Raw genomic sequence first — 26,763 nt, 5'->3', positions numbered from 1 at the left:
ATGTCTGCCAATTCAGGACAGCAAAATCCATATTTTGCAGTTTGCCTGCTGTGCGCCCATACATCAGTTTTTGAGAACATATGGGGTGTTTCCATATTTGGGGGGAAATGGGAAACAAAATGTGGGGTGCATTTTGTCATGTTACCCTTTGGGAAAGTGAAAAATGTGAGTGTAAAGCAACTTTTTCTTGAAAAAAAATGCAATTTTTCATTTTCACTGCCAAGCATTTCCTAATTCTAGGAAACACTTTTGAGGTCAAAGTGCTCACTACACACCTTGAAAGATTCCTTGAGGGGTGTAGTTTCCAAAATGGGGTCACTTTTTGGGGGTTTTCACTGCAGGGCCACCTCAGGGTGTCTTCATATGCGACATAGCTCCTAATTACCATTCCAGCTAAATCCGCTCTCCAAAAGCCATATAATGCTCCCATACATCAGTTTTTGAGCACATGTGGGGTTTTTCTGTAAACTACAGAATCAGAGTAATAAACATTGAGTTTTGTTTGGCTGTTAACCATTGATGTGCTGCAGGAAAAATTTATTAAAATGGAAAATCTGCTAAAAAAAAGTGATATTTTGAAATGTCATCCCCATTTTCCTTTAATTCTTGTGGAACACCTAAATGGTTAACTATGTTTGCAAAATCAGTATTGAATAGCTTGAGGGGTGTAGTTTCTAAAATGGGATGATTTATGGGTGGTTTCTAATATGTAAGCCCTACAAAGTGACTTCATAACTGAACTGGTCCTTAAAAAATTAGGTTTTGGAAATTTTCTTAAAGATTTTAAGATTTGCCTCTAAACTTTCTAAGGGTACTTTCACACTTGCGGCAGGACGGATCCGACAGGCTGTTCACCCTGTCGGATCCGTCCTTCCGCTATTTCGCCGTGCCGCCGCTCCGTCCCCATTTTTCTATAATGGGGATGGGGGCGGAGCTCCGGCGCAGCACGGCAGTGCACGCCGAAATGCCGCTGGACTAAAAGTCCTGCATGTCCGACTTTTTAGTCCGGCGGCCTCTCAACGCGAACTGCCGTACTGCGCCGGAGCTCCGCCCCGATTATAGTCAATTAGGATGGAGGCGAAATAGCGGAAGGACGTATCCGACAGGATGAACAGCCTGTCGGATCCGTCCTGCCGCAAGTGTGAAAGTACCCTTTGCCTTCTAATTTCCCAAAAAAGGAAAATGTCATTTATAAAAAGATCCAAACATGAAGTAGAAATATGGGAAATGTAAAGTAAAATATAACTATTTTAGGAGGTATTACTATCTACCGTATTTTTCGCCGCATAAAATGCACTTTTTCCTCCCAAAAGTGTGTGGGGAGGGAAATGACAGTGAGTCTTATGGGATGAATGCTGCCATTTTTACTATGCTAAAAACACTGATACATCGCCGGCTGCGATGCTGCACAGCGCGGCGATGTATCAGCAGGGAGGGAGGAGGGGCTGGAGGCTGGCAACTGCTGTTGGAATCGCGGCGGGGCCCGATGCAGTCACTGTGCTCTTACACCGAGCCCCGCCACTCACAGCAGTCTTCATATCTAAACTGTAATCATCCTTACCCTCTTGGTAGCATTAGTTAAAGTAGCGCTATCCCGTGTACTAGTACTTACTATCAAACTCCCATAGCATGCAGGGCAGCCGGCTGCGTAACGTCACTCACTCACGTCACGCGCCTGCTCCTCCCACTTTATTATTGAAGCAGGCGGAGCAGGCGCGTGGCGTAAGTGAGTGACGTTACGCTGCCGGCCGCCCTGCATGCTATGGGAGTTTGATAGTAAGGACCAGTACACGGGATAGCGCTACTTTAACTAACGTTACCAAGAGGTTAAGGATTACAGTTTAGATATGAAGACTGCTGTGAGCGGGCCCTGTGTATTGGGGGACACTGTTATGGGGGGGATCTGTGGATGACACATATATAGCAGTGTCATCCACAGATCCCCCCCATAAGTGTCATCCACAGATGCCCCCATAACAGTGCCATTCACAGATCCCCCGCCCCATAACAGTGCCATCCACAGATCCTACTCCCCATAACAGTGCCATCCACAGATCCCCCTAACAGTGCCATCCACAGCTCCCCCATAACAGTGCCATCCACAGATCCCCCATAACAGTGCCATCCACAGATCCCCCCATAACAGTGCCATCCACAGATTCCCCCCATAACAGTGCCATCCACAGATCCCCCCATAACAGTGCCATCCACAGATTCCCCCCATAACAGTGCCATCCACAGATCCCCCCCATAACAGTGCCATCCACAGATCCCCTCCATAACAGTGTCATCCACAGATCCCCCATAATAGTGTCATTCACAGACCACCATTAGTTCAAAACCCAACAAAAGCACACCTTTTGGTTCAAAATATTTTTTTTCTTATTTTCCTCCTCAAAAACCTAGGTGCATCTTATAGGGCAAAAAATACTGTATTTTAAAAGCAGAGAAATTGAAATTTGGAAAGTTGCTAATTTTTCAATTTTTTTTGTTAACCTAGTATTTTTTTTATAAATAAAAATGAAATATTTTGACTCAAATTTACCACTGTCATGGAGTACAATATGTGATGAGAAAACAGTCTCAGAATGGCTTGGATAAGTAAAAGCGTTTTAAAGCCGCACAGTGCAGTGAATACAAAAAAAAGCCGCCCAGTGCAGTGAATACTAATGAGCTGGGCGGCACTTGGAAACGACAGTTGGGGCGCGGCTGGGCAAGTTCAAAAACAAACTGCTCCAACTGCAAGTTGCTGTAGAGTGAGTTGCCACTCCCTCATTTTCAAGCCCACCTACACAAATCGGCTGCTAATGTTTTTATAAATGTATGGAATGTAACTGTGAAGCACTTTGGGCAACAACATTGCAATTAAATGTGCTATTTAGATAAATAAAATTTGAAATGCATTTCTCACTCTATCAAGCTGGCCATGTACACTTTTTAAATCTGATCAATCAATTGGTTAGTGTAACGTTTACTATGTTTACTCACTCCAAACAAACACCACACAGTTACTCTGCCTAGTCCAACCTTTCCACAGTTACTCCAGCCACTCAAACCACACAAGTTACTCAAGCCACTCCACCCAGTTACTCCGCCCACTCCAGTTGTAGACTACTGTTGAAGGTAAGAACACTTCACACAATTTCCCGAGAAATTGTAGCTTTTATAGTTACCTCTCTTCTCTGGAGTTAAGTTTAAACTTCTTGCCATTTTATACTTACACAATATTATTTTTATTGTGTGAAAGTAGTAGAACAAAAAGTGTTAAACTTACATTATCGTCATAATCATACTGACCCATAGAATAAGGGTCGGAGTTGGGGAGATGAAAAAAATGCTGCAAGATTCTTACCGTATTTTTCGCTCTATAAGACGCACCGGCCCATAAGAGGTTTTTGAGGAGGAAAATAAGAAAAAAAAAATTGGAACCAAAAGGTGTGCTTTTGAACTAATGGTCTGTGGATGACACTATTATGGGGAATCTGTGGATGGCACTGTCATGGGGGCATCTGTGGATGGCACTGTTATGGGGGCATCTGTGGATGGCACTGTTATGGGGGCATCTGTGGATGGCACTGTTATGGGGGCATCTGTGGATGGCACTGCTATGGGGGCATATGTGAATGGCACTGCTATGGGGGCATATGTGGATGGCACTGTTATGGGGGATCATTATGGGGGCATCTGTGGATTGCACTGTTATGGGGGAATCTGTGGATGGCATGACACTGCTATGGGGGATCTGTGGATGATAGATATATAGCATCTTATCTAATGTGTCATCCACAGATTCCCCCATAACAGTGTCCCTGTGTAGGGAATGGGGGCCGGCATCTGGTTTTGTAATTGCAGCGGAGCCCGGTGTAGTCACCTGCTTCATTCATAAAATGGGCGGAGCAGGCGCGTGACGTAGTGAGTCACACTGCGAGCGCCCGGCCTCCTAACTGCTATGAAGTTGGTAGTAAGTAAAGCGCTGGATTTCAGATGATATTTGAATAGTTTAACAATACCTACAAGTTAAATATGATGATACTACTGTGAGCGGGGCCCGGTGTAGAAGAATACACAGTGACTGCACCGGGCCCTGCTGCCATTACAGAACCAGATGCCGGCCCCCAGCCCCTCCTCCCTCTCAGCCAATACATCCGACGGCCGCAGCATTTGCCCCATAAGACACACTGCTATTTTCCCCCCACTTCATACATCCTGTATGTCTTTCCTCCGCACTATGATATAATCAATTAGATGCCAGTGCTTGAAGCGTGGGTGCATCCAGGACATCTTTTTGTGAGTAGGTAGATGGAAGATGGTATTATTACTGACCAAGTCATGAGCAACACATGTTTTCAAAAGCAACAAACCATTGCTGTTACATGTGCCTGATTCCGTTTTTGCCAGGTGGAGTGATCGGATCCCACTCTCGCATTAAATTCACCAAGAAGAATCATTCTGTCAGTGCGCTTCACAGATGAAAGTAGGGCAAGATGATGAACAGGACACACTCTTTTACATTCTATATTGTAATTACGCTGTATTGTACCCTGTAAACTATTATATTGTGCTGAAGAATATGTTGGCACTTTAATACTATTTTTTCTCGTCACATATTGTACTTCATGACAGTGGTAAAATTGAATCAAATATTTTTTTTTATTTATTAAAAATTACCAAATTAGCACATTTCAATTTTTCTACTTTTATAATAGATAGTAATACCTCCAAAAATAGTTACTACTTTACATTCCCCATATGTCTACTTCATGTTTGGATCATTTTGTAAATGCCATTGTATTTTTTGGGGACGCTAGAAGGCTTAGAAGTTTAGAAGCAAATCTTGAAATTTTTCTGAAAATTTCCAAAACCTACTTTTTAAGGACCAGTTCAGGTCTGAAGTCACTTTGTGAGGCTTACATAATAGAAACCACCCAGAAATGACTCCATTTTAGAAACTAGACCCCTCAAAGTACTGAAAACTGATTTGACAAACTTTGTTAACCCTTTAGGTGTTCTACAAGAATTAATGGAAAATGCTTTTTGGCAGATTTTCCATTTTTATCCATTTTTTCCAGTAACAAGGCAAGGGTTAACAGCCAAACAAAATTTTTATTGCCCTGATTCTGTAGTTTATAGAAACACCCCATATGTGGTCGTAAACTGCTGTACGGGCACACGGCAGGGCGCAGAAGGAAAGGAACGCCATATGGTTTTTGGAAGGCAGATTTCACTGGGATAATTTTAAGCTGGCATGCTACATTTGAAGACCCCCTGATGCACTCCTAGAGTAGAAACTCCAAAAATGTGACCCCATTTTGAAAACTACGGGATAAGGTGGCAGTTGTCCTGTGAAAAAGGCAGACATAGCAGAGCTGGAGAGGGTCCAGAGGAGGGCAACTAAAGTAATAACTGGAATGGGGCAACTACAGTACCCTGAAAGATTATCAAAATTAGGGTTATTCACTTTAGAAAAAAGACGACTGAGGGGAGATCTAATTACTATGCATAAATATATCAGGGGTCAGTACAGAGATCTATCCCATCATCTGTTTATCCCCAGGACTGTGACTGTGACGAGGGGACATTCTCTGCATCTGGAGGAAAGAAGGTTTGTACACAAACATAGAAAAGGATTCTTTACGGTAAGAGCAGTGAGACTATGGAACTCTCTGCCTGAGGAGGTAGTGATGGTGAGTACAATAAAGGAATTCAAGAGGGGCCTGGATGTATTTATGGAGCGTATTAATATTAAAGGCTATAGTTACTAGAGAGGGGTCGTTGATCCAGGGAGTTAGTCTGATTGCCTGATTGGAGTCGGGAAGGAATTCTTTATTCCCCTAAAGTGGGGAAAATTGGCTTCTACCTCACAGGTTATTTTTTTGCCTTCCTCTGGATCAACTTGCAGGATGACAGGCCGAACTGGATGGACAAATGTCTTTTTTAGGCCTTATGTACTATGTTAATAGTTTTGTTGGTACTATTTTAGGGTACATATGATTTTTGGTTGCTCTATATTACACTTTTTGTGAGGCAAGGTAACAAAAAATAGCAGTTTTGGCACCGTTAATTTTTTTTTGTTAATTACAACGTTCATCCGACAGGTTAGATCATGTGGTATTTTCATAGAATAGGTTGTTATGGACGCGACAATACCAAATATGACCTTTTGAAAAAATATATTTTTTTAGTGTGTCCACATTTTATTGTTTTGGGAGACTGTTTTATGTAGGGGCTCATTTTTTGGGTACGAGATGTCGGTTTGATTGGTACTATTGTGGGGTGTGTATGACTTTTTGATCGCTTGGTAATGCACTTTTTGTGATGTAAGGTGACAAAAAATTGCTTTTGACACATTTTATTTCATGTTTTTTACGGTGTTCACCTGAGGGGTTAGGTCATGTGATATTTTTATACAGCACGGTCTTACAGACGTGGGGATACCTAATATGTTAACTTTTTATTTATTTATTTAAGTTTTACACCAGGCATCCTCAAACTGCGGCCCTCCAGCTGTTGTAAAACTACAACTCCCACAATGCACTGCTATAGGCTGTTAGCTGTAGGCTGTTCGGGCATGCTGGGAGTTGTAGTTTTGCAACAGCTGGAGGGCCGCAGTTTGAGGATGCCTGTTTTACACAATAATATAATTTTTGAAACAAAAAAATTATAATTTTAGTGTCTCCATAGTCTGAGAGCCATAGTTTTTTATTTTTTGGGCGATTGTCTTAGGTAGGATATTTTTGCGGGATGAGATGACGGATGTTGGCAATTTTTTTGGGTGCATATGACTTTTTGATCGCTTGCTATTACACTTTTTGTGATGTAAGGTGACAGTAAATGGCTTTTTTGACACCGTTTTTTTAATTTATTTTTTACGGTGTTCACCTGAGGGGTTAGGTCGTGTGGTATTTTTATAGAGCAGGTTGTTACGGACGCGGCAATAACTAATATGTATAAAAAAAAAATTAAAATTTTGGTTTGAAAAATGCTGTTATTGTGTAAAACTTAAAGGGAGCCTGTCACCTGGAAAACACATATTAAACCAACCACAGTATCTTAAAGTATCCCCCAGTGTGTTGCTAATCTTGATTTTCTTTCCTCATTCTGTCTCCTCATATTTGTTCAGGCGCTGGAGAACGCAAGCCAGTGATCACGTTCACGCTAAAGACGAGAAGCGAGGGCCGGGCGCAAGCGCGATGGAACTGAACGGCGCATGCGCAGTCTGCAAAATGAAGGCGGTGAGTGAGGGATTCGGAGCCGGGATCCTCATATTTGTTAAAATCGCAGTTTTAATGTCTGCTGGCACCTTCTCCAAGTCAGGCTTGAAGTCAAGGGGGCAGCGGCCTCCTTGCTTCAAGGCACGATAAGCCCACCCCTTACCCCTCCTCTCTACATTGTGATGGACATCTTGCCGTGATGCGCTCTTCTCGCACATGCTCCGTGCGCTGCCTGTTACAGCGCGGTCCCAGCATCACGGCAAGATGTCCATCACAATGTAGAGAGGAGGGGTAAGGGGCGGGCTTATCGTGCCTTGAAGCAAGGAGGCCGCTGCCCCCTTGACTTTAAGCCTGACTTGGAGAAGGTGCCAACAGACATTAAAACTGCGATTTTAACAAATATGAGGAAACAAAATGAGGAAAGAAAATCATGATTAGCAACACACTGGGGGATACTTTAAGGCACTGTGGTTGGTTTAATATGTGTTTTCCAAGTGACAGGTTCCCTTTAAGTTTTACACAATAACAGCATTTTTTAAACCAAAAAGTCTGAGAGCCATAGTTTTATTTTTATTTTTTGGGCGATTGTCTTAGGTAGGGTATCATTTAATTTTTTACGGGATGAGGTGACGGTTCGATTGGTACTATTTTGGTGGGCATATGCCTTTTTGATAGCTTGGTGTTGCACTTTTAGTGATGTAAGGTGACAAAAAAGATATTTTTTTAGCACAGTTTTTATTTAAAAAAATTGACGATGTTCACTTGAGGGGTTAGGTCATGTAATATTTCTATAGAGCCGGTCGATACGGACGCAGCGATACTTAATGTCTACTTTTCTGTTTTTCTCTATTTTTTAATGATCTTTTTTTACTTTATTTTGGGAAAAGGACGCTTTTTTTATTGAAACTTTTTTTTTTGCAAAGCTTTATTATTAAACTTTTTTTTTTTTTTCACTTTATTTTGCATCCCACTCTGGGACTTCAACTTTTGGGAGTGTGATCCCTTTTACAATGCATCACAATACAAATGTAGCAGGGTTAAAACTCTTAACTCAAATTTCTTAACTCATCGTGTTATCTTGAAACAAAAGCCATTGAAAAGCAATTAAAGGTGTTTGCTTAACGCATTTAAGATAACACAACTCATAAAGCATGAGTGTTAACTCTACTACATCTGTACTTCTGTATTGTTATGCGTTGTCTGTAAGTGTATTACAGACTGTAATACACTTACAGCCTACCTGCCAGTGAGATCCAGGGGGCTAAATCTCACAGTCTCTCCTGGAAGGCAGCCACGATGCCTAAGGAAGGCATCGGGCTGCCTTCCCTGCCATCGGGTCTCCGTCACAGCAGTGTGGGAACCCGATGACTGCTCTCTCCCTCCACACATCGCACGTGCCGCGGTCAGCGCTGACCGCGGCCCATCAAAGGTTAATGCCCCGGCATCGGTGATTTCACCGATGCCGGCGCATGCAGCAGTGGTCCGGCTATCAGTGACTGCCGGACCCCTGCCGGACCCCTCGGTTGGGCGCAACTCCTGCACCTGCCCGATCACAGCGCCGTACATGTATGGCGCTGGTCCTTAAGTCACGGACATCTGCACCGTACATGTACGGCGCAGGGCCTTAAGGGGTTAAAGGACATTTGTCAGCAGATTTGTACTTATGAAACTGGCTGACCTTTTGCATATGCGCTTGGCAGCTGAAGGCATCTGTGTTGCCTTGGCAGTTGCAGAGAGAGCAGAGTCCCTAGGTGTAACAGCAACACCCTCGTTGCTCCTAGAGGCTTACTTACATATATTAAAACACAATTCTTCTCAGCAACAGGGGCACATTATCAATATGGGACCAACACAGATGTCTTCAGATGCCAAGCGCACATGTAACAGGTTAGCCAGTTTCATAGGTACAAATCTGCTGACAGATGCCCTTTAAAGGGGTTCTCTTAGGCTTTGACAAAATTCTAGCTTTCATACAACCTGTGGTAGGAAAATTGTTTCTCAACTACCGATTCTGAAATCTAGGCTGTGCTCACATGACTGCTTGACTGGGTGCATGCTCTTCCACTGATGTCTTGGCCAAATATGCTCCTATTTGTTCGTCAGGCAGCCACGTAGAATCAGCTGTTAGGTGCAGGAGGGTGCCTCTCCCTCAGAAAAAAGTAAGATCTCTTGATGTTGAAGGGACATCATATGGAAGTACTTCCGTCAGAATTTTTTCTGGCGACAATTCTTTGTAGCACCGTCCTATTTCCCTGGGGACATCTCCACAAAGCATAACAGGGCCCCAGGCATATTAGGGGAGATATTCCCTTTATCTCATTGCATTACAGACGGACATCTGCTTTAGCAGTGTTCATTTTCTGTTGAGCCGTCCCCACAGATAACATAAAAAGGCCTAAAGACTTAGGGGAGATATACCCTCACCATATTACTTATAGGAGCAAATTATATTTATTATAGAAAGCATGAGCTGCTGTTGAAAGCAGTAACTACAATCTGACAGGTATCAGCTTCACAAACAAATAATACTTAATTGCTAAAAATGTTACACACTACAATAAACATTACATTTTGCAACAGAAATATGTTATTACTCACCAAACCACATTCATTAAATGTAACCTGTTCATCTTTCAACTTTTGGCCACAGGAACCAATAAGTTCAAATGGAAGCCAGTCATTCTGCAGATATTGGCGAATAAAATCAACCAAAACAGACAACTGCTCTTCAGCATAGAATAGGCCTAAAATTGCAGAAAAAAGCAAAGCAAAGGCTTAATACTAGTAACATGGACATTTTCGCTGCTTCTGAATCTCTCATAAACATTCACTAAAGGTCCCTTGGACCGAGAAAAGCACAGATTATCAATAACGAGTCCCTATGGGGAAGAGCTATGGCATTAGCGATCGCTCCTCCACATACCCTGGAGAAGATCGCTGCATGTAAATGCAGTGGTATCTCCGCTAGCAATCACCAAATTGTCAGGGAGGAACGCTGCTGTAATATCGTCCCTTTAGGGCTTATGCACATGAACGTATTTTCTTACCATCTATGTTCGGTTTTTTATTGCGTACCGTATGCGGAACTAATGGGTTCGCCAAAAAAAGGAAGTTACTCTGTGTGCATCCCATTTCCGTATTTCTGTTCCGCAAAAAAAATAATAATAGAACGTCCGTATTATACAGCCAGCACCCACTGTGTATGGAACAGGCTCAGTGCAGCGGCCTGCTCCATACATTCCCTCAGCCACTGTGACAAACAAGCACTTCACAGTGGCTGAAGGAGTTAAATGCCATAAGACTGCGGAAAAAGCAGGGTTAACAGCAAAACAAACCTCAATATTTATTACTCTGATTCTGCAGTTTACAAAAACACTCAATATGTGGTCATAAGTTGCTATAAGGTCACACAGCAGGGAACAGAAGGGAAGGAGTGCCATATGGTTTTGGGAGGGCAGATTTTATCAATCAAGGACTCATAAGGGGTATATGAGTGAACAACCAAATATATAAGGCAGTAAGGACAAAAATAAATAAATATAATCTATCCCAATGTAGTCTACACAATCCCCCTATTAATCTCAAAAATGGGGGACTGAGAATAGATCACTACTGAGAAAAAAGCTAGCCAGTGTAGGCTTTCTATAAGAAGGGAGAAACAGGGCTACATATCCAAAGAACCCTGTTCCCCTATCTCAAAAAGGTGGCCTCCTTATATATTCTCTTTTTCACTCATAAATCCCCCGATGAGTCCTTGATTGAGACGAAACATGTCATGTTGGGACAGAAGTGAGTGACATTTGTAGGGACACGGCCACCCTAGGGACAGGTTCCTGATGGGGTCGCCCCTATCAGGGCTGGTGCTCTGTATTTGACAGGCAGGGATTTATAGCCCCATCCCATTTATGTTCTTTTGAGGGCAAGCTAGTGTAACATCCTGAAGTATGTCACTAAACTTCTGTTTCCCCGCTACAATAATGTCAGGTGTATATGTGTATTGTCACCTTGTGTAATCTAACTGTGCATTTCCATTATATGTATTTCCAGGCCTGTATTATGTATTTGGTGTAATTTCCTTGTACACCAGCAATATGTTTAGCAGTCCATAGCCAGTATAGCTCCCCCCTTTCTGAGGAGGAGTGGAAGGTTCCCACATCCTACCTCATGGGGAGGAAGGAAAGTTCTAGTGTGTACCAGCCCCCTCTTTGGGGAAGGCTGTGTTAGTAGGAGCTCCCTGAAACAGGGATCCCAAGACAGGATCGAGCCTCGGCTGAGGCCAAGATCACTCTTCCCAGCCTGAGTCCTCTACCTCAGCTGGTTGACAAGCAAGCAGCACCTCCAAGACTACAGATCTCCAGGAAGCCATCATACCCTGCGAGCAGTCCTGTGAGTACTTATCCAAAGACCAGGAGAAGCCAAATACCTCCTTAGCTAGTCAGGCCCATACCAAGCAGACTACAGACAGAGCAGAAGACAGATACCTGCCAGATTCACTAGGCATATGTTAAGAAGCAGAATATATATAGATTCCTGCCACATATTTCCAATACCTGCTGGGAACCAAGACTTATGCTGTAACTTGTATGGATCAAAGCTGCCAATCATTAAGTAAAGACAAGTTGGAATATATTCCCTGTTTGGATCTCATTCATTCCTCAATTACTCCTACTGACCACACTCAATTTATTGCAAGTGAGCCAGGATCCAGGAGTCCAGCCGTACCAAGGTAGGAGACACCGTTGACACAATACCTACTACACAGAGACATTATCCCCGTCTGGCATTCCTCACCTGGTACGTGAGTTATAACATCTTAAAGGGCCCTGCCACAGTACCTGCGCAAGCTGCAATTGGCGTCACAAACTACTACACATATATCCTGACCCACTGCATAGCTGACCCACTGTACCAGTGTTCTGCTCATTGCACTAGCTTATGTCCCGCCAATATTCATGTAAACAGTGGAGTTCTCGCCCCTACCCTTTGGATGATGCAACTTAAACAAGGACGAAAAGTACATTGGAACTAGTAGAAATACACCATTTCTATATGAGTTAGTAAGAACTACCCTTATTGCCAATCAGGCCTTTGTATTTCTCTGAGTTATTTTTGTTTTATTTTATATTTTTCTCACCAATTTATGTAAAATTATTACACCTCTATATTTTAACGATGAAGCAGTAAAAATTATGTTTTAATTATTCAATTTCCTCTTGAAGTTTAGACAATAATTGGTTTAGAGGAATATTTGCTATAACACCACCATCTTTGTGTATCAGCTTTGGCATATATTTTGAGGACAGATTTTAATAGGACGTTTTTTGGGCACCATGTCACATTTGAAGAGACCCTGGGGTACACCTACTATGAAAACCCCCAAGAAGTGACCCCATTTAGAAAATTAGAGCCCTTAAGGAATTTATTGAGGGGTGTACTGACTGTTTTAACCCCACAGGCATTTCATAGAATTAAGAAACACTTGGGCTGTGAACATAAAAAAGCTATCTATTCCAATAAAATGTTAAATAAGTTCCCCCATTTTTCATTTTCAGAGGGGTTAACAAAGGATAAAAAGAATTTTCTCCTGAACATGGCAACACCCCATGTGTGGTCGTTAACTGCTGTTTGGGCACACTGCAGGGATGAGAAGAAAGTTTTTTGGTGCCATGTCAAATTAGAAGAGGCCCTGAGGTACCCATAGAGTAGAAACACCCAAAAGGTGGCCCCATTTTGGAAAATATACAGCTCAAAGAATTTACTGAAGGGTGTTGTAACCCACAGGTATTTCATAAAATTTTGAAACTTGGCTGTGAAAATGAAAAATGAAATTTTTTCCAATAAAATGTTGTTTTAGGCCCCAATTTTACATTGTCAGAAGAGCTAACAGGAGAAAAAAATAGCCCACAATTTACACAAGGTCTACTGAAAATGGAAACACCTCATATGGGTCTCTTCTAATGCTATGTGGGTACGCCACAGGACTCAGAAGGGAAAGAGCTCCATATGCTTTTGGAGGGCAGATTTTGCTAGAATTATTTTCAGGCACCATGTCCCATTTGAAGAGACCCTGAAGTATCCCTACAGTACATACCCCCAAAATGTGACCCCTATTGTGGAAACCACCATTCCATTCCTTGGGTGCAGTGATATTTTTGTTTATTGAATGATACCTAAAATATCCTTTATTTCTGCGCCAAATACTGATCACATGCCTTGTTACAACAAACCTTTGATTGGCTATCGTGCATGCTATTGTATTTTGAAAATGTTAATAAAAAAAATAATAATAATAATTTATTGGGCAGGTTCTACTAGGTACGGAAATGTCATAATTGTGGACGTAAGCTGCCATATGGGTAAGTGGTCTCAGAAGGGAAGGAGCACCATTTAGCTTTTGGAGTGCTGATTTTGCTGGAGTGATTTTTCAGTGCTCATCACATTTGCAGAGCCCCTGAGGTACCCATACAGTGTAATCCTCCTATAAGTGACCCCATTTTGGAAACAACACACCTGAAATTACTTTTATGAAGGGGTGGAGTAAGCATATTGACACCAAAGGTGTTTAGCATAAATTAATGATCAGAGGACGATGCGAAATTAAAAATGCCATTTTAGTGCCCAGCTTGTGCAATCTGAGACACACCACACCCTTTAACCCTTTCAGGACCAAGTCATTTTTCACCTTTCTGCCCTGTGACACCATGTGTCACTTTATGTCGTAATAACTTTTAAACTCTTACTTATCCAGGCCATTCTGAGATTGTTTTCTTGTCACATATTGTACTTCATGAGAGTGGTAAATTTGAAAATTGAGTCAAAAAATTTCATTTTTATTTATTAAATAAAAAATAAAAAAATTACCATAAATTGGGAAAATTTGCAAATTTAAATTCCTCTACTTTTATAATAGATAGTAAGAACTCCAAAAATAGTTATTACTTTACATTCCCCATATGTCTACTTCATGTTTGGATTATTTTGTGCATGCCATTTTATCTTTTGGGGATGTTACAAGGCTTAGAAGTTTAGAAGCAAATCTTGAAATATTTCAGAAAATTTCCAAAACCCACTTATTAAGGACCACTTCAGGTCTGAAGTCACTTTGTGAGGCTTAAATAATAGAAACCACCCAAAAATTACCCAATTTTAGAAACTACACCCCTCAAGGTATTCAAAACTGATTTTACAAACTTTGTTAACCCTTTAGGTGTTCCACAAGAATTAATGGAAAATGGAGATTAAATTTCAGAATTTCACTTTTTTGGCAGATTTTCCATTTTAATTTATCTTTTCCAGTAACAAAGCAAGTGTTAACAGCCAAAAAAACCCTCAATATTTATTGCCCTGATTCTGTAGTTTACAGAAACACCCCATATGTGGTTGAAAACTGCTGTACGGGCACACGGTATTGCGCAGAAGGAAAGGAACGCCATATGGTTTTTGGAAGGAAGATTTTACTGGGATCATTTTAAGGCTATTTTCATACTTGTGGCAGTGTGATCCGGCAAGCAGTTCCAATGTGGAAACTGCCCGCCGGATCCGCCGATCTGAATGTGACTGAAAGCATTTGTGAGACGCATCTGGATGCGGATCCGTCTCACAAAAACATTGCAAGAACAGATCCGTCTCTCCGCTTGTCATGCAAACAGACGGATCCGTCTTGTATTTTTTTCAAATTGCGCATACGCAGACCGGAAGAACGGATCCGGCATTCTAGTATTTTGAATGCTGGATCCAGCACTAATACATTCCTATAGGGAAAAATGCTGGATCCGGCATTCAGGCAAGCTTTTTTCGCCGGATATAAAACCGTAGCATCCTGATGCATCCTGAACGGATTACTCTCCATTCAGAATGCATGGGGATATGCAAGATCAATTATTTTCCGGAAAAGAGCCCCTGTGACGGAACTCTATGCCGGAAAAGAAAAACGCTAGTGTGAAAGTACCCTAAGCTGCCATGTCACATTTGAAGACCCCCTGATGCACCCCTAGAGTAGAAACTCCCAAAAAATACCCCATTTTTGAAACTACAGAAAAGGTGGCAGTTTTGTTCGTACTATTTTAGGGTAGATATGATTTTTGGTTGCTCTATGTTACACTTTTTGTGAGGCAAGGTAACAAAAAATTGCTTTTTTTACACCTTTTTTAAATGGTATTCACCTGAGGGGTTAGTTCATGTGATATTTTTATAGAGCAGGTTCTTACGCATGCGGCGATACCTAATATGTATAATTTTTTTTAGTTAAGTTTTACACAATAAAAGCATTTTTGAAACAAAAAAAAATCATGTTTTAGTGTCTCCATAGTCTGAGAGTCATATTTTGTTATTTTTTATTTTTGTGTGATTGTCTTAGGTAGGGGCTCATTTTTTGCGGGATGAGGTGACGGTTAGACTGGTATGATTTTGGGGGGAATACGCCTTTTTGATCGCTTGGTGTTGCTTAGTGATGTAAGGTGACAAAAAAAAATATTTTTTTTTAGCACAGTTTTTATTTTTTACGGTGTTCACCTGAGGGGTTAGGTCATGTGATATTTTTATAGAGCCAGTCGATACGAACGCGGCGATACCTAATATATCTACTTTTCTTTTTTTTCCTATTTTTTACAAAAATTTTCACTTTATTTTTTGTCCCACTCTGGGACTTCAAATTTTGGGGGTCTGATCCCCTTTACAATGCTTTACAATACTTCTGCATTGTAAAGCATTGGCTGTAAGTGTATTACTGAATGTAATACACTTCAGCCTGCTTGCCTGTAAGATCCAGGGGGCTGGATCTCACAGACTGTTATGTAAGGCAGCCACGATGCCTAAGGAAGGCATCGGGCTTCTTCCCTGCCATCAGGTCCCTGTCACAGCAGCGCGGGGACCCGATGGCTGCTCCGATCCCTGCAAGGACATAGCACGTGCCGCGGTCAGCGCTGACCACGGCACATCAAGGGTTAATGCCCCGGCATCGGTGATTTCACCGATTCCAGCGCATACAGCAGGGGTCCGGCTATCAGTGACTGCTGGACCCCTGCTGCTGATTGGGCAGGCGCTGTGCGTTAAGTCACGTCCGGTTGCGTCGCACATGTACGGTGCTGGGTGTTAAGGGGTTACATTTTTAGATTCTACTGGAGGGTAGTGGGGAAGCACTGAAAAACTATAAGGAAAAAAAAATTATATGTAAAAAGCAAATAAAAGCAGCCAAACTAGAGACCGAAAGATTAATTGCCAAAGAGAGCAAAACTAACCCTAAAATGTTCTTCAATTATATAAATGGTAAAAAGTATAAATCTGAAGGTGTCGGCCCTCTAAAGAGTAATGAGGGGGGAGTTGCAGAGAGCGCTGAGGATAAAGCAAAGCTATTAAATATTTTTTTCTCCACTGTATTCACTGAAGAAAATAAACTGTCAGATGAAATGCAGAATGTAAAAGTTAATTCCCCATTAAAAGTGCCCTGTCTGAACCAGGAAGAAGTACAGCGGCGTCTTAAAAAGATAAAAATAAACAAATTGCCAGGACTGGATGGCATACACCCCCGTATCCTAAGAGAATTAAGTAATGTCATAACTAGACCCTTATTTCTGATATTTGCGGACTCTATACTGACAGGGAATATCCCACAGGATTGGCGCATAGCAAGTGTGGTGCCAATATTCAAGGTGTTCAAAAACAGAGCCCGGAAACTATAGGTCGGTAGGTTTAACATCTGTCGTGGGTAAACTGTTTGAAGGTTTTGTAAGAGATGCTATATTGGAGTACCTCAATAAAAATAAGCAAATAACACCATATCAGCATGGCTTCATTAGGGGTCGGTCATGTCAAACTAATTTAATCAGTTTCTATGAGGAGGTAAGTTCTAGACTTGACAGCGGCGAATCAATGGATGTCGTGTATCTGGACTTCTCCAAAGCATTTGACAGTGTACCACATAAAAGGTTAGTATATAAAATGAGAATGCTCGGACTGGGAGAAAATGTTTGTATGTGGGAAAATAACTGTCTCAATGATAGAAAACAGAGGGTGGTTATTAACGGTACACACTCAGATTGGGTCACTGTCACTAGTGGGGTACCTCAGGGGTCAGTATTGGGCCCTATTCTCTTCAATATGTTTATTAATGATCTTGTAGAAGACTTGCACAGTAAAATATACATTTTTGCAGATTACACTAAACTGTGTAAAGTAATTGATACGGAGGAGGACAGTATACTACTACAGAGGGATCTGGATAGGTTGGAGGCTTGGGCAGATACAGTAAGTGGCAGATGAGGAATACTGCAAGTAACCCGTACATACTAAATGGTAAAACACTCGGTAACACTGACATGGAAAAGGACCTAGGAATTTTTGTGAACAGCAAACTAAGCTTTGGGTTGCATCGAAAGGGGCATAGATGCCCATGATGAGAACATATTCCTACCACTTTACAAATCACTAGTCAGATCATACATGGAGTACTGTGTACAGTTCTGGGCTCCAGTGAACAAGGCAGACATAGCAGAGCTGGAGAGAGTACAGAGGAGGGCAACTAAAGTATTAACTGGAATGGGGCAACTACAGTACCCTGAAAGATTATCAACATTAGGGTTATTCACTTTAGAAAAAAGACGAGTGAAGGGAGATCTAATAACTATGTATAAATATATCAGGGGTCAGTACAGAGATCTATCCCATTATCTATTTATCCCCAGGACTGTGACTGTGACTGTGACGAGGGGACATCCTCTGCGTCTGGAGGAAAGAAGGTTTGTACACAAACATAGAAAAAGATTCTTTACGGTAAGAGCAGTGAGACTATGGAACTCTCTGTCTGAGGAGGTGGTGATGGTGAGTTCACTAAAAGAGTTCAGGAGGGGCCTGGATGTATTTCTGAAGTGTAATAATATTACAGGTGTGGGGATTCGCTCTGGTAGGCAGGGTAAGCGGACACAGTACAGAGGCAAAAACAAGGTTGTAAAGCAAAGTTCAGTGTTTATTCACACATAAGGAAAAACAAGCCAAAAGTAAAGGTGTTCAGTTTTGGTGCCTGTTCACACCACACAGTCCACAGTGCAAAAAGCCTTCACCTGGTCAGCAGATTTCCACCCGCAGTCCACAGCAGGCTATAGAGGCCTGTTTCCCCAGTATGCGTCTCTCAGCCATTTAGCACGGCACAGATTCACAGGTCCCAAGACACAGACTCCACAGCTTCTCTGTCATAGAGGATAATCCACACCAGCTGAACATGCTGGTTGGGTTTTTATATCCCAGCCAAAACCCAGCCTTGAACCGTGGGGAACAGCCACCCACCCTGCTCTTTGGCTGCTCCCAATAAGAACCGGCCGGATCGGCTTTACAGCCATACTAACAGATGAAGTGTCAGACTGCAACTGCAAAACTGACACTTCAGGGAAAATCCGGTTCTTACCTCACCGAGGCCAGGAACCTCGGTGACACTTATCTTCCGACAATGACGGCCCCTTGTTCCTTCTTACACAGGCTATAGCTACTAGAGAGGGGTCGTTGATCCAGGGAGTTATTCGGATTGCCTGATTGGAGTCGGGAAGGAATTTTTTTTCCCCTTAAGTGGTGAAAATTGGCTTCTACCTCACAGGGTTTTTATTTGCCTTCCTACGGATCAACTTGTAGCATAACACGACGAACTGGATGGACAAATGTCTTTTTTCGACCTTATATACTATGTTACTGGGTTCTGAAATGCCACAAATGTGGATGTAAGCTGCTGTTTGGGTTGAGAAGGGAAACACCACCTTTTGGCTTTTGCAGCACAGATTTTGATTGATTTGTTTTACGGGTGCCATGTTGCTTTTGAACAGCCTGTGGAGTACCAGTACAGCCATTTTCTGACAACCATACATTTGAGTGGGGGATTATTTTTTGGGGGAAGAGTTGCCATCATTATTGGGGTACATACAAATTTTTTATCACATTTTATTTACCTTTTAGGATGCAGGATAAAGAAAAGGCAGGAACTCTGCCATTGCTTTTCGGGTTTTATTATTGCGGTGTATACTGTACAGGAACAATGATATGTTATCTTTATTCTGCTGGTTAGTACAATTACACAGATGCTAATACGGGTACGTTTTAGACGTTGGTCTTAGAAAAGACCCTGCGCTGGCGGTGGATCAGCCGAAGTTTTGAAGAGGCGCAGGCTCTCCATAACTTCGTTGCATCCAGCGCCAGTTCTAAATTGCTCGACTTCTCTGTCTGCTACAGACTCTATCGTAGGGATGGGCTGCACCTCAATGGGGAAGGTGCAGCTGTTTTGGGGGAGAAGAATGTTGTAGTAGTGTTTAAACTAGGGACTAGCGGGAAGGGGAATTACATTATAAGAGGGGAAGATAGTGCAGATAGTGACCTGGAGCTATGTGATAGAACTGGGGAAGGAATGGGGAGTGGGATTAAAGCAGTTCAAAAGGAAAAGTGTAGGGTAAAAAATATCCAAAAACCTCTTAATTGTATATATATAATAAAAGCAGAAGCCTGACCAATAAAACTGGTGAACTAGAATAAGTAATGTCCGAGGAGGACTTATGATATAGTGAGAATAACGGCGACATGGCTGGATGACAACTATGACCGGCCAGTTAACGTACAGGGTTCAGTCTGTTTAGAAAGGATCAAGAAAACTGGAGATTGGAGAGGGGTTTGTCTTTATGTAAGGTCCTGTCTAAAATCCACGCTCTCGGAAGAAATAAGTGGGGGATATGAACATGTGGAGTCACTATGGGTAGAAATAAATGGAAGCAAAAACAATAATAAAATACTAATGGGAGTTTATTATAAGCCACCTAATATAACAGAGTCCACAGAAAATCTACTACTAAGGGAAACAGATGCGATGGCAAATCATAATGAGGTTATTATTTGGGGGGACTTCAACTATCCGTATATAAACTGGAAAACTGAAACCTGTAGATCTCATAAAGGAAAAAAGGAAACCAATAGACCTAACCGATCAACAGACAAGAAGGTTGGGGGACATCTGGGAAACAGTCACCATAAAATGACCTTTCAAATGTCATTCAAAAGAGTGTTTCGTCAGGGAGGCACAAAAATACCTAACTTTTAAAACGCAAAATTTTGCCAACTAAGAGAGGCCATTAGCCTCACTAACTGGGACAATGTCCTCAAAAATAAAAATCCGGCCACAAAATAGGATATTTTTAAAAGCATCCTAAACTTTAATTGTGAGTGGTACATACCTTATGGCAATAAAAGATTAAGGAACAAGAAAAAAAACTGTGTGAATAAATAGAAATATAAAGGAAGCAATAAATGACAAAAAGAAAGCATTTAACCCCTTAGTGACCAGCCTGTTTGAGCCTTAACTGACCAAGCGTTTTTCTTCCTTTTTTCTTCGTTGCGTTCCAAGAGCTATAACTTTTACATTTTTCTGTCTATATACCTTTATGAGGGCTTGTTTTTTGCAGGACAAGTTATAGTTTTTAATGGCGCCATTGTGGGGTACACATAACTTTCTGATTAACTTGTAATAACTCTTTCTGGGAGGGAGATGGGGAAAAACAGCAATACTGCAACTGAGTTTTTACGTTATAAATTTTACGGCGTTCACTATTTGGTATAAATAACATAATATCGTTATTCTCTGGGTCAGTACGATTACAGTGATACCGAATACATATTTTTTTTATGTTTTACTACTTTTTTGCAATAAAACCCCCCCCTTTTTTTTTTTTTTAGGAAAAAAATGTTTTTGCAGGACCCATAACTTTTTTATTTTTATTTCTATGGAGTTGTGTGAGAGCTTAATTTTTGCGAGACGACTTGTATTTTTCATTGGTGTCGCTTTGGAGTAAACACTTTTTGATCGCTTGTTATTACGTTTTTTCGGTGGCAACTAAGAAATATACTTTTTTTTTTTACTTCTTTTTACGGTGTTCATCGTAGGGGATAATTAATGTGATATTTATGTAGCCCGGGTTGATACGGATGCGACAATACCAAACACATGGATGAGATTTTTTTTGCTATTTTTTTCAATGAAAAAGCATATTTTCAATGGAAAAAAGAAAGCGTAATTTTTTTTTTATGGGATTTTTTTATTGAATAAATGTTTTGTTTTTTTAAACATTTTTTTACCACTTAATAGTCCCACAAGGGGACAGACAGCTTTTTAAATTTATTTTAAAATGTAATGTACTAGTGCAGGGTTTCTCAACTCCAGTCCTCCGGACCCACCTTCCAGTCATGTTTTCAGGATTTCCTTAGTATAGAGCAGATAATATAATTAGTGCCCATGCATCAGGACTTACCACAGATATTCATTCTGTGGGATATTCTCAAATCCTGACGGGTAGGTGGGTCCCGAGGACCGGAGTTGAGAAACCCTGCTATAGTGCATTGCATTTTAATGGCAATGCTATTCTGAAATTGACCAGCAGGCTGCTTCAGAGAGGCGCAGCCTGCTGGAAACTAATCAAGGCTGGCTTGGGGCCTTTATAGACCCCAGCCAGCCTTCACACACATCGGCACCCCGTGATCGCATTTGCGGGGTGTCAATGGGAGACAGAGGGAGACTGCTCCCTCTGTCAGCACTCTACATGCGGCGGGCACCATTGTAAAGTGTTAAACAGCCCGAATCGGTATTCCTGCCAGTCCGGGCTGTTAGAGCATGGCACAGCTCTCATGTGAGAGCCGGGTCCCCGTTCCCCACTGCACGGACGACTCGTGCAGTGCTTAGTTACAGCCTAACGCCCCTTAGTGACGGCTGTAAAAAGGCATATGGGTGGTCACTAAGTGGTTAATCACTTAAAACATAATAGACAAATCGCTGGGACCAGATGGCATACACCCCTGTATCCTAAGAGAATTAAATAATGTCATAGACAGACACTTATTTCTGATATTTAAGGACTCTATATTGACAGGGAGTGCTCCACAAGATTGGCGCTTACCAAATGTGGCCAATATCAAAAAGGGGTCAAAAACAGAGCCCAGAAACTATAGGCCAGTAAGTCTAGCATCTGTCGTGGGTAAACTGTTTTTGATCAAATCTTTTTATTTAAGATCAATTTTTCTTTTTTTACATGTGAACAAAAGCAATAATACACATAAACCCACCCCAACCTCCCCACCCCCTTCCCCATCCCCAAAGTCCAGGTGCAGTTTGTCCCTGAGAAGAGAAAAAAGAAAAGAGTCCACAGCGTATTCCGGATTACAATCCAATGTACATTCACGCCATTCGCACAGCAGCTCCTACTTATTACTTTTATAAGGTACCTTATGTTGTATTATACTCATTTTCCTTTATTACTACCTGTAACTTCCCTTTCTCTTTCCCTTTCCAGTCGTTTGTACTAAACAGTAAGATGAAAGTGTTCAATCCATGCATACCATATTTTGTTAAACTTTTTGTTATTTCCTCTTTTTTGATACACATAGCTCTCGAGTTGCACCAAGGTGTGTGTCGTTGTTATCAATTCACTTAGCTCCGGTGGGTCTTGAGCTATCCATCTGGATGCTATCCTCTTCCTAGCTTGATATAGAATGCGCTGGATTGCCAACTTGGCCTCTCTGGAACCTGACACTTCCCCAACACATCCCAAAATACATGCAATAGGAGAACATTCAATCGAAATCTTATAAACCTTAATAATGAGGTCTACCACCTCCTTCCAATATCTGCGTAGACGTGGACAGTTCCACATTAAGTGTATTAAGTCCGCCGACGAAGCACCACACCTTGGGCATGTATCATCAGTACGAAATCCTATTCTATACAACATTTTCGGGGTCCTATATACCCTATGAAGCAGTAGCAATTGCGAGACTCTATGGGCCTCACTCACCGCTATATTTGGAAAGTCAGCCAGCACCTTTTCCCATTTATCTTCCTTCAATCCTGGAACATCTTTTTCCCATTTTTCAAACAGTTGTAACGGATTTCTTTTATGTATGGCCTCCATCAAACTAAGGTAATGCAGCGATATCACTCCCCCCGAGCCACCACCAGTGGCCGTGAGGTCTATAATTAGATGCTTCTGGGCCGGCACCAATTTCTCCTGCCGCTCCTGCACTTGGATGGCGTGTCTCACTTGTAAGTATACATAGAAGAGGGATTTGGGCAATTTGAACTCCTGTTGTAATGTAGAGAAATCTTTAAGGGACGTGTCTCCAAATAATTGCCATATCCTATCCAAACCAAATTTCATCCATGTCCTAACGCTTGAAACCTTATTAAGTTCTGTATACATGATATTTGGCCAGATTGGAGTATACTTCGTATATCCTTCGATTCCTGCCATTTTCCTGGTTTTCCACCATACCCTATGTATTAGATCTAGTACCCCATATTTCTTCCCTATTTCTTTAAAAGCACCTTCCTCTAATGCTGATAGGAGGCATCTCCTGTTAAGCAAGTGTTTTACTATTGTACCTGTCTTATTCACCTTCTCTACTTCACCCCAGCCCCTCAAATGCTGCATTTGGGCCGCCAGAAAGTAAGCCAGGGGGTCAGGGACACTCAGTCCTCCCTGGGTCTTAGATCTACACATGGTACTCAATTTAATCCGAGGAGTTCCCTTCTTCCAGATCAAATCTCTAAAGATGGCATTGAAAGTATAAAACATCCTTAATGGAATCCACACGGGGGCGTTGTGTAGTACATAGAGGAGTTGGGGCATAAGGATCATTTTAAGCAGGTTTGTTCTGCCAACCATAGATAGAGGTAATTTCGACCATGTCTGTACTTTCTTTCTGAATTTATCTAATAATGGTATTATGTTCAGCTCTATAAAATCCCTATTATTCCTGGATACCTGTATTCCTAAATATTTAAAGTTCGACACTACTTGCAGCCCCCCTGCCGAAACAGAATCTACCGCCACGCCATCAGCAAATGGCATTAGTACCGATTTTGACCAGTTAATTCTTAGACCTGACATTTGTCCAAACCTATTAATAATTTCCATGGCAGCTGGCAAGGACGTTTCCCATTCATCTAGAAACATGAGCAAATCATCCGCATATAATGCTACTTTTTCAGTTACCGACCCGTATGTAAGTCCTTTAACCTCCGTTGATAAGCGTAGAGCTTCCGCCAGGGGCTCAATTGCCACCGCAAACAGTAGCGGCGACAACGGACATCCCTGACGGGTACCCCTCCCTAAGTTGAATATGTCTGAAAGGCCCCCATTTACCTGTAGTCTAGCCGTAGGACCTGCATACAGCATTTTAACCCAATCAATAAATACTGATCCTACTCCCATCTTTTCCAATACCAGGAATAGGTATTGCCATTCCACGCTGTCGAATGCTTTGGCCGCGTCCAAAGACGCGACCGCCGCATTCAAGGCGTGGACCTGGCCCACCTGAATATTCATTGCAGTTGACATGTTTGGCATAAAACCTGCCTGATCCTTGTTTATAAGTGTGGCAATAACCGAGTTAAGACGGTTAGCCAACATTTTGGCCACCAATTTGATATCAGCTTGCAGCAATGAAATGGGCCTATATGACTCTGCCTCTACTGGATCTTTACCTGCCTTAGGTATAACAGCTATAATCGCCTCGTTCATTGTATCAGGCAATTTACCTACCAATTGGGCCTCATTAAGTACTTCCAATAACTTAGGCAATAAAATTGGGGCAAATTGTTTATAAATCTCGGCAGGTAGGCCATCACTCCCAGGAGCTTTATTGTTAGCCATGTCTCCCAATGCCACCTCTAGTTCTCTCAAAGTGAAGGGGCTGTCTAAAAGTGTCCTTTGGTCCTGATCCAAAGTGGGTAAACGTAAGGGACGGAGGAAATTCCGGATGTCGGCTCCTGTAGCTACAGTTTTAGAGGTATAAAGATTCCTATAGAACTCCAGCAATACTTGGGATATTTTCCCTGTATTAACCTGCACCGTGCCGTCCGTGTCACGCAGCGCCGCCACATAATTAGACTTCTGCTGAGCCCTAGTGATCAGAGCCAGCATCCTACCTGCCTTCTCCCCCTCTTCATAATACGTTTGTTTCAAGAAGAACCGCTTATTACGGGCATTTCTAAGAAGGCGCTCATCTAGCTGCTGCTGCGCCTCTTTCCATTGAGTTTCAAGCTCTGGCTTTGGATCCGCTATATATTTGTTCTCGGCTGTCTCTACCGCTAGGAGCAACTGTTTGGTTAAAGCGCTATTCTCTTTTTTCCGCCCATTAATTTTAGCAGCCAGTATCCCACGCAGATAGGCCTTCATCGTATCCCATACTATTATCTTACTGGCAGAGGGGAGATTTCGTTCAAAAAACTCAGTTAAATCATCTTTTACATCTGACAGATCAGCTAGGATATTCAACCAGAAGGGGTTGAACTTCCATTGAGTAGTTCTGCGCGACACGGACGGCACCATCTGGAAGGTCGCCACGATTGGTGAGTGGTCAGAAATTTGTCTTGGTAAGTATCTAATGTCATGCAATAGGTGACCCATTTCCTCATTGCCCAGAATGAAATCGATTCTGGACAAGGAGCCAAATGTGCTGGAGCGACAGGAGAATTGCCTAGTGTCAGGGTACCTTAACCTCCAGAAATCCAGAATGGCTGCCTCCTGTAGTAACCGGCCGAAGGGAGTGAGATCGCTGCTGACAACCTGTGGGGAAGCCCAAAATTTATCCTTTGCCAAACAAGGTATGTTATTAAAATCTCCCATCATTACGGTAGGTACATTTGGTCTTTCCGCTATCAAAGCAATTAGCTGCTTCATCACTTGTGGGGAATACGGTGGAGGGATGTAGACACCAATAATTACACATTCAACTGAGTATAAGGAGCCATGTATGTACACATATCTACCCTCTCTATCTATTTTTTGGGAGAAACAGGAGAACGCGATAGATCTGTGTATCAAAATGCTAACCCCCCTTGCATAGGCAGAATAGGTGGCATGAAAGCAGTGAGCAGCCCATCTCGGTGTAAGAATGTCGGTTTGGTCTGGCAGTAAATGAGTCTCCTGAAGACAGCAAATCACGGGCTGATACTTCCCAACACCATCTAAAACTGCCCTCCTTTTGTTTGCTTCCTTAATTCCCCTGACGTTCCAGCTGAAAAAGGTAACCTTACCAGCCATCAATACGAACCTTCCATCTATATATGAGTCGGGTCTTGGTCTGACCTGACTCAACAGCGTGTTTATACTGTGGTCTCATTAAGAATAGTAGTACATACCTGCATAACCTGGTTTCTAACTTAACCCAAACCCCAAACATAAAAACAGGACAGACAGAACAAACAACAAAAAGACAAGACAGGAGAGAAAGGAAGAGACCCCTCCTTCACTCCTACCTAAGGTAGTCTAAGACAAGGACACCGGTGTGTCCGACAGGTCCCTGCTATTGCTCCCAAGGGGACTGCAGGTTTAAAGAGTCAACCGTGTCAGAACCACCAGCTCCTCTTACATGTTAGACCTTTAGCGGGAGAAGCGTGACGCACCCTGATTCTTAAAACTATACAGTGCTTCTAAGAATTCACAGTACATTTACATTTCCGCTCTCCACTTCCTCTCTGCTATAATTCGCCTAATGACATATGAACCCATTAAGTAAGTAAAGTACACAGTTTTCAACA

At 42.1% G+C, this 26,763-nt stretch overlaps 1 protein-coding gene across 1 annotated transcript in view; it reads right to left on the bottom strand.

Moving 5' to 3' along the window:
* UBXN6 (UBX domain protein 6) overlaps positions 1-26,763 on the bottom strand; it is a 278,997-nt gene that overhangs the window by 29,359 nt on the left and 222,875 nt on the right. Inside the window, exon 10 of the mRNA XM_040417750.1 lies at positions 9,810-9,955. Within this exon, the coding sequence (XP_040273684.1) occupies positions 9,810-9,955 (146 nt within the window). The remainder of the gene's footprint in view (positions 1-9,809; positions 9,956-26,763) is intronic.

This window comes from Bufo bufo, chromosome 2, assembly GCF_905171765.1.
Source record: "Bufo bufo chromosome 2, aBufBuf1.1, whole genome shotgun sequence".
In the NCBI taxonomy this organism is placed as follows: domain Eukaryota; kingdom Metazoa; phylum Chordata; class Amphibia; order Anura; family Bufonidae; genus Bufo; species Bufo bufo.
The sequence above is the reverse complement of the archived record's forward strand: the minus strand, read 5'-3'. Positions and strand labels throughout refer to the sequence as shown.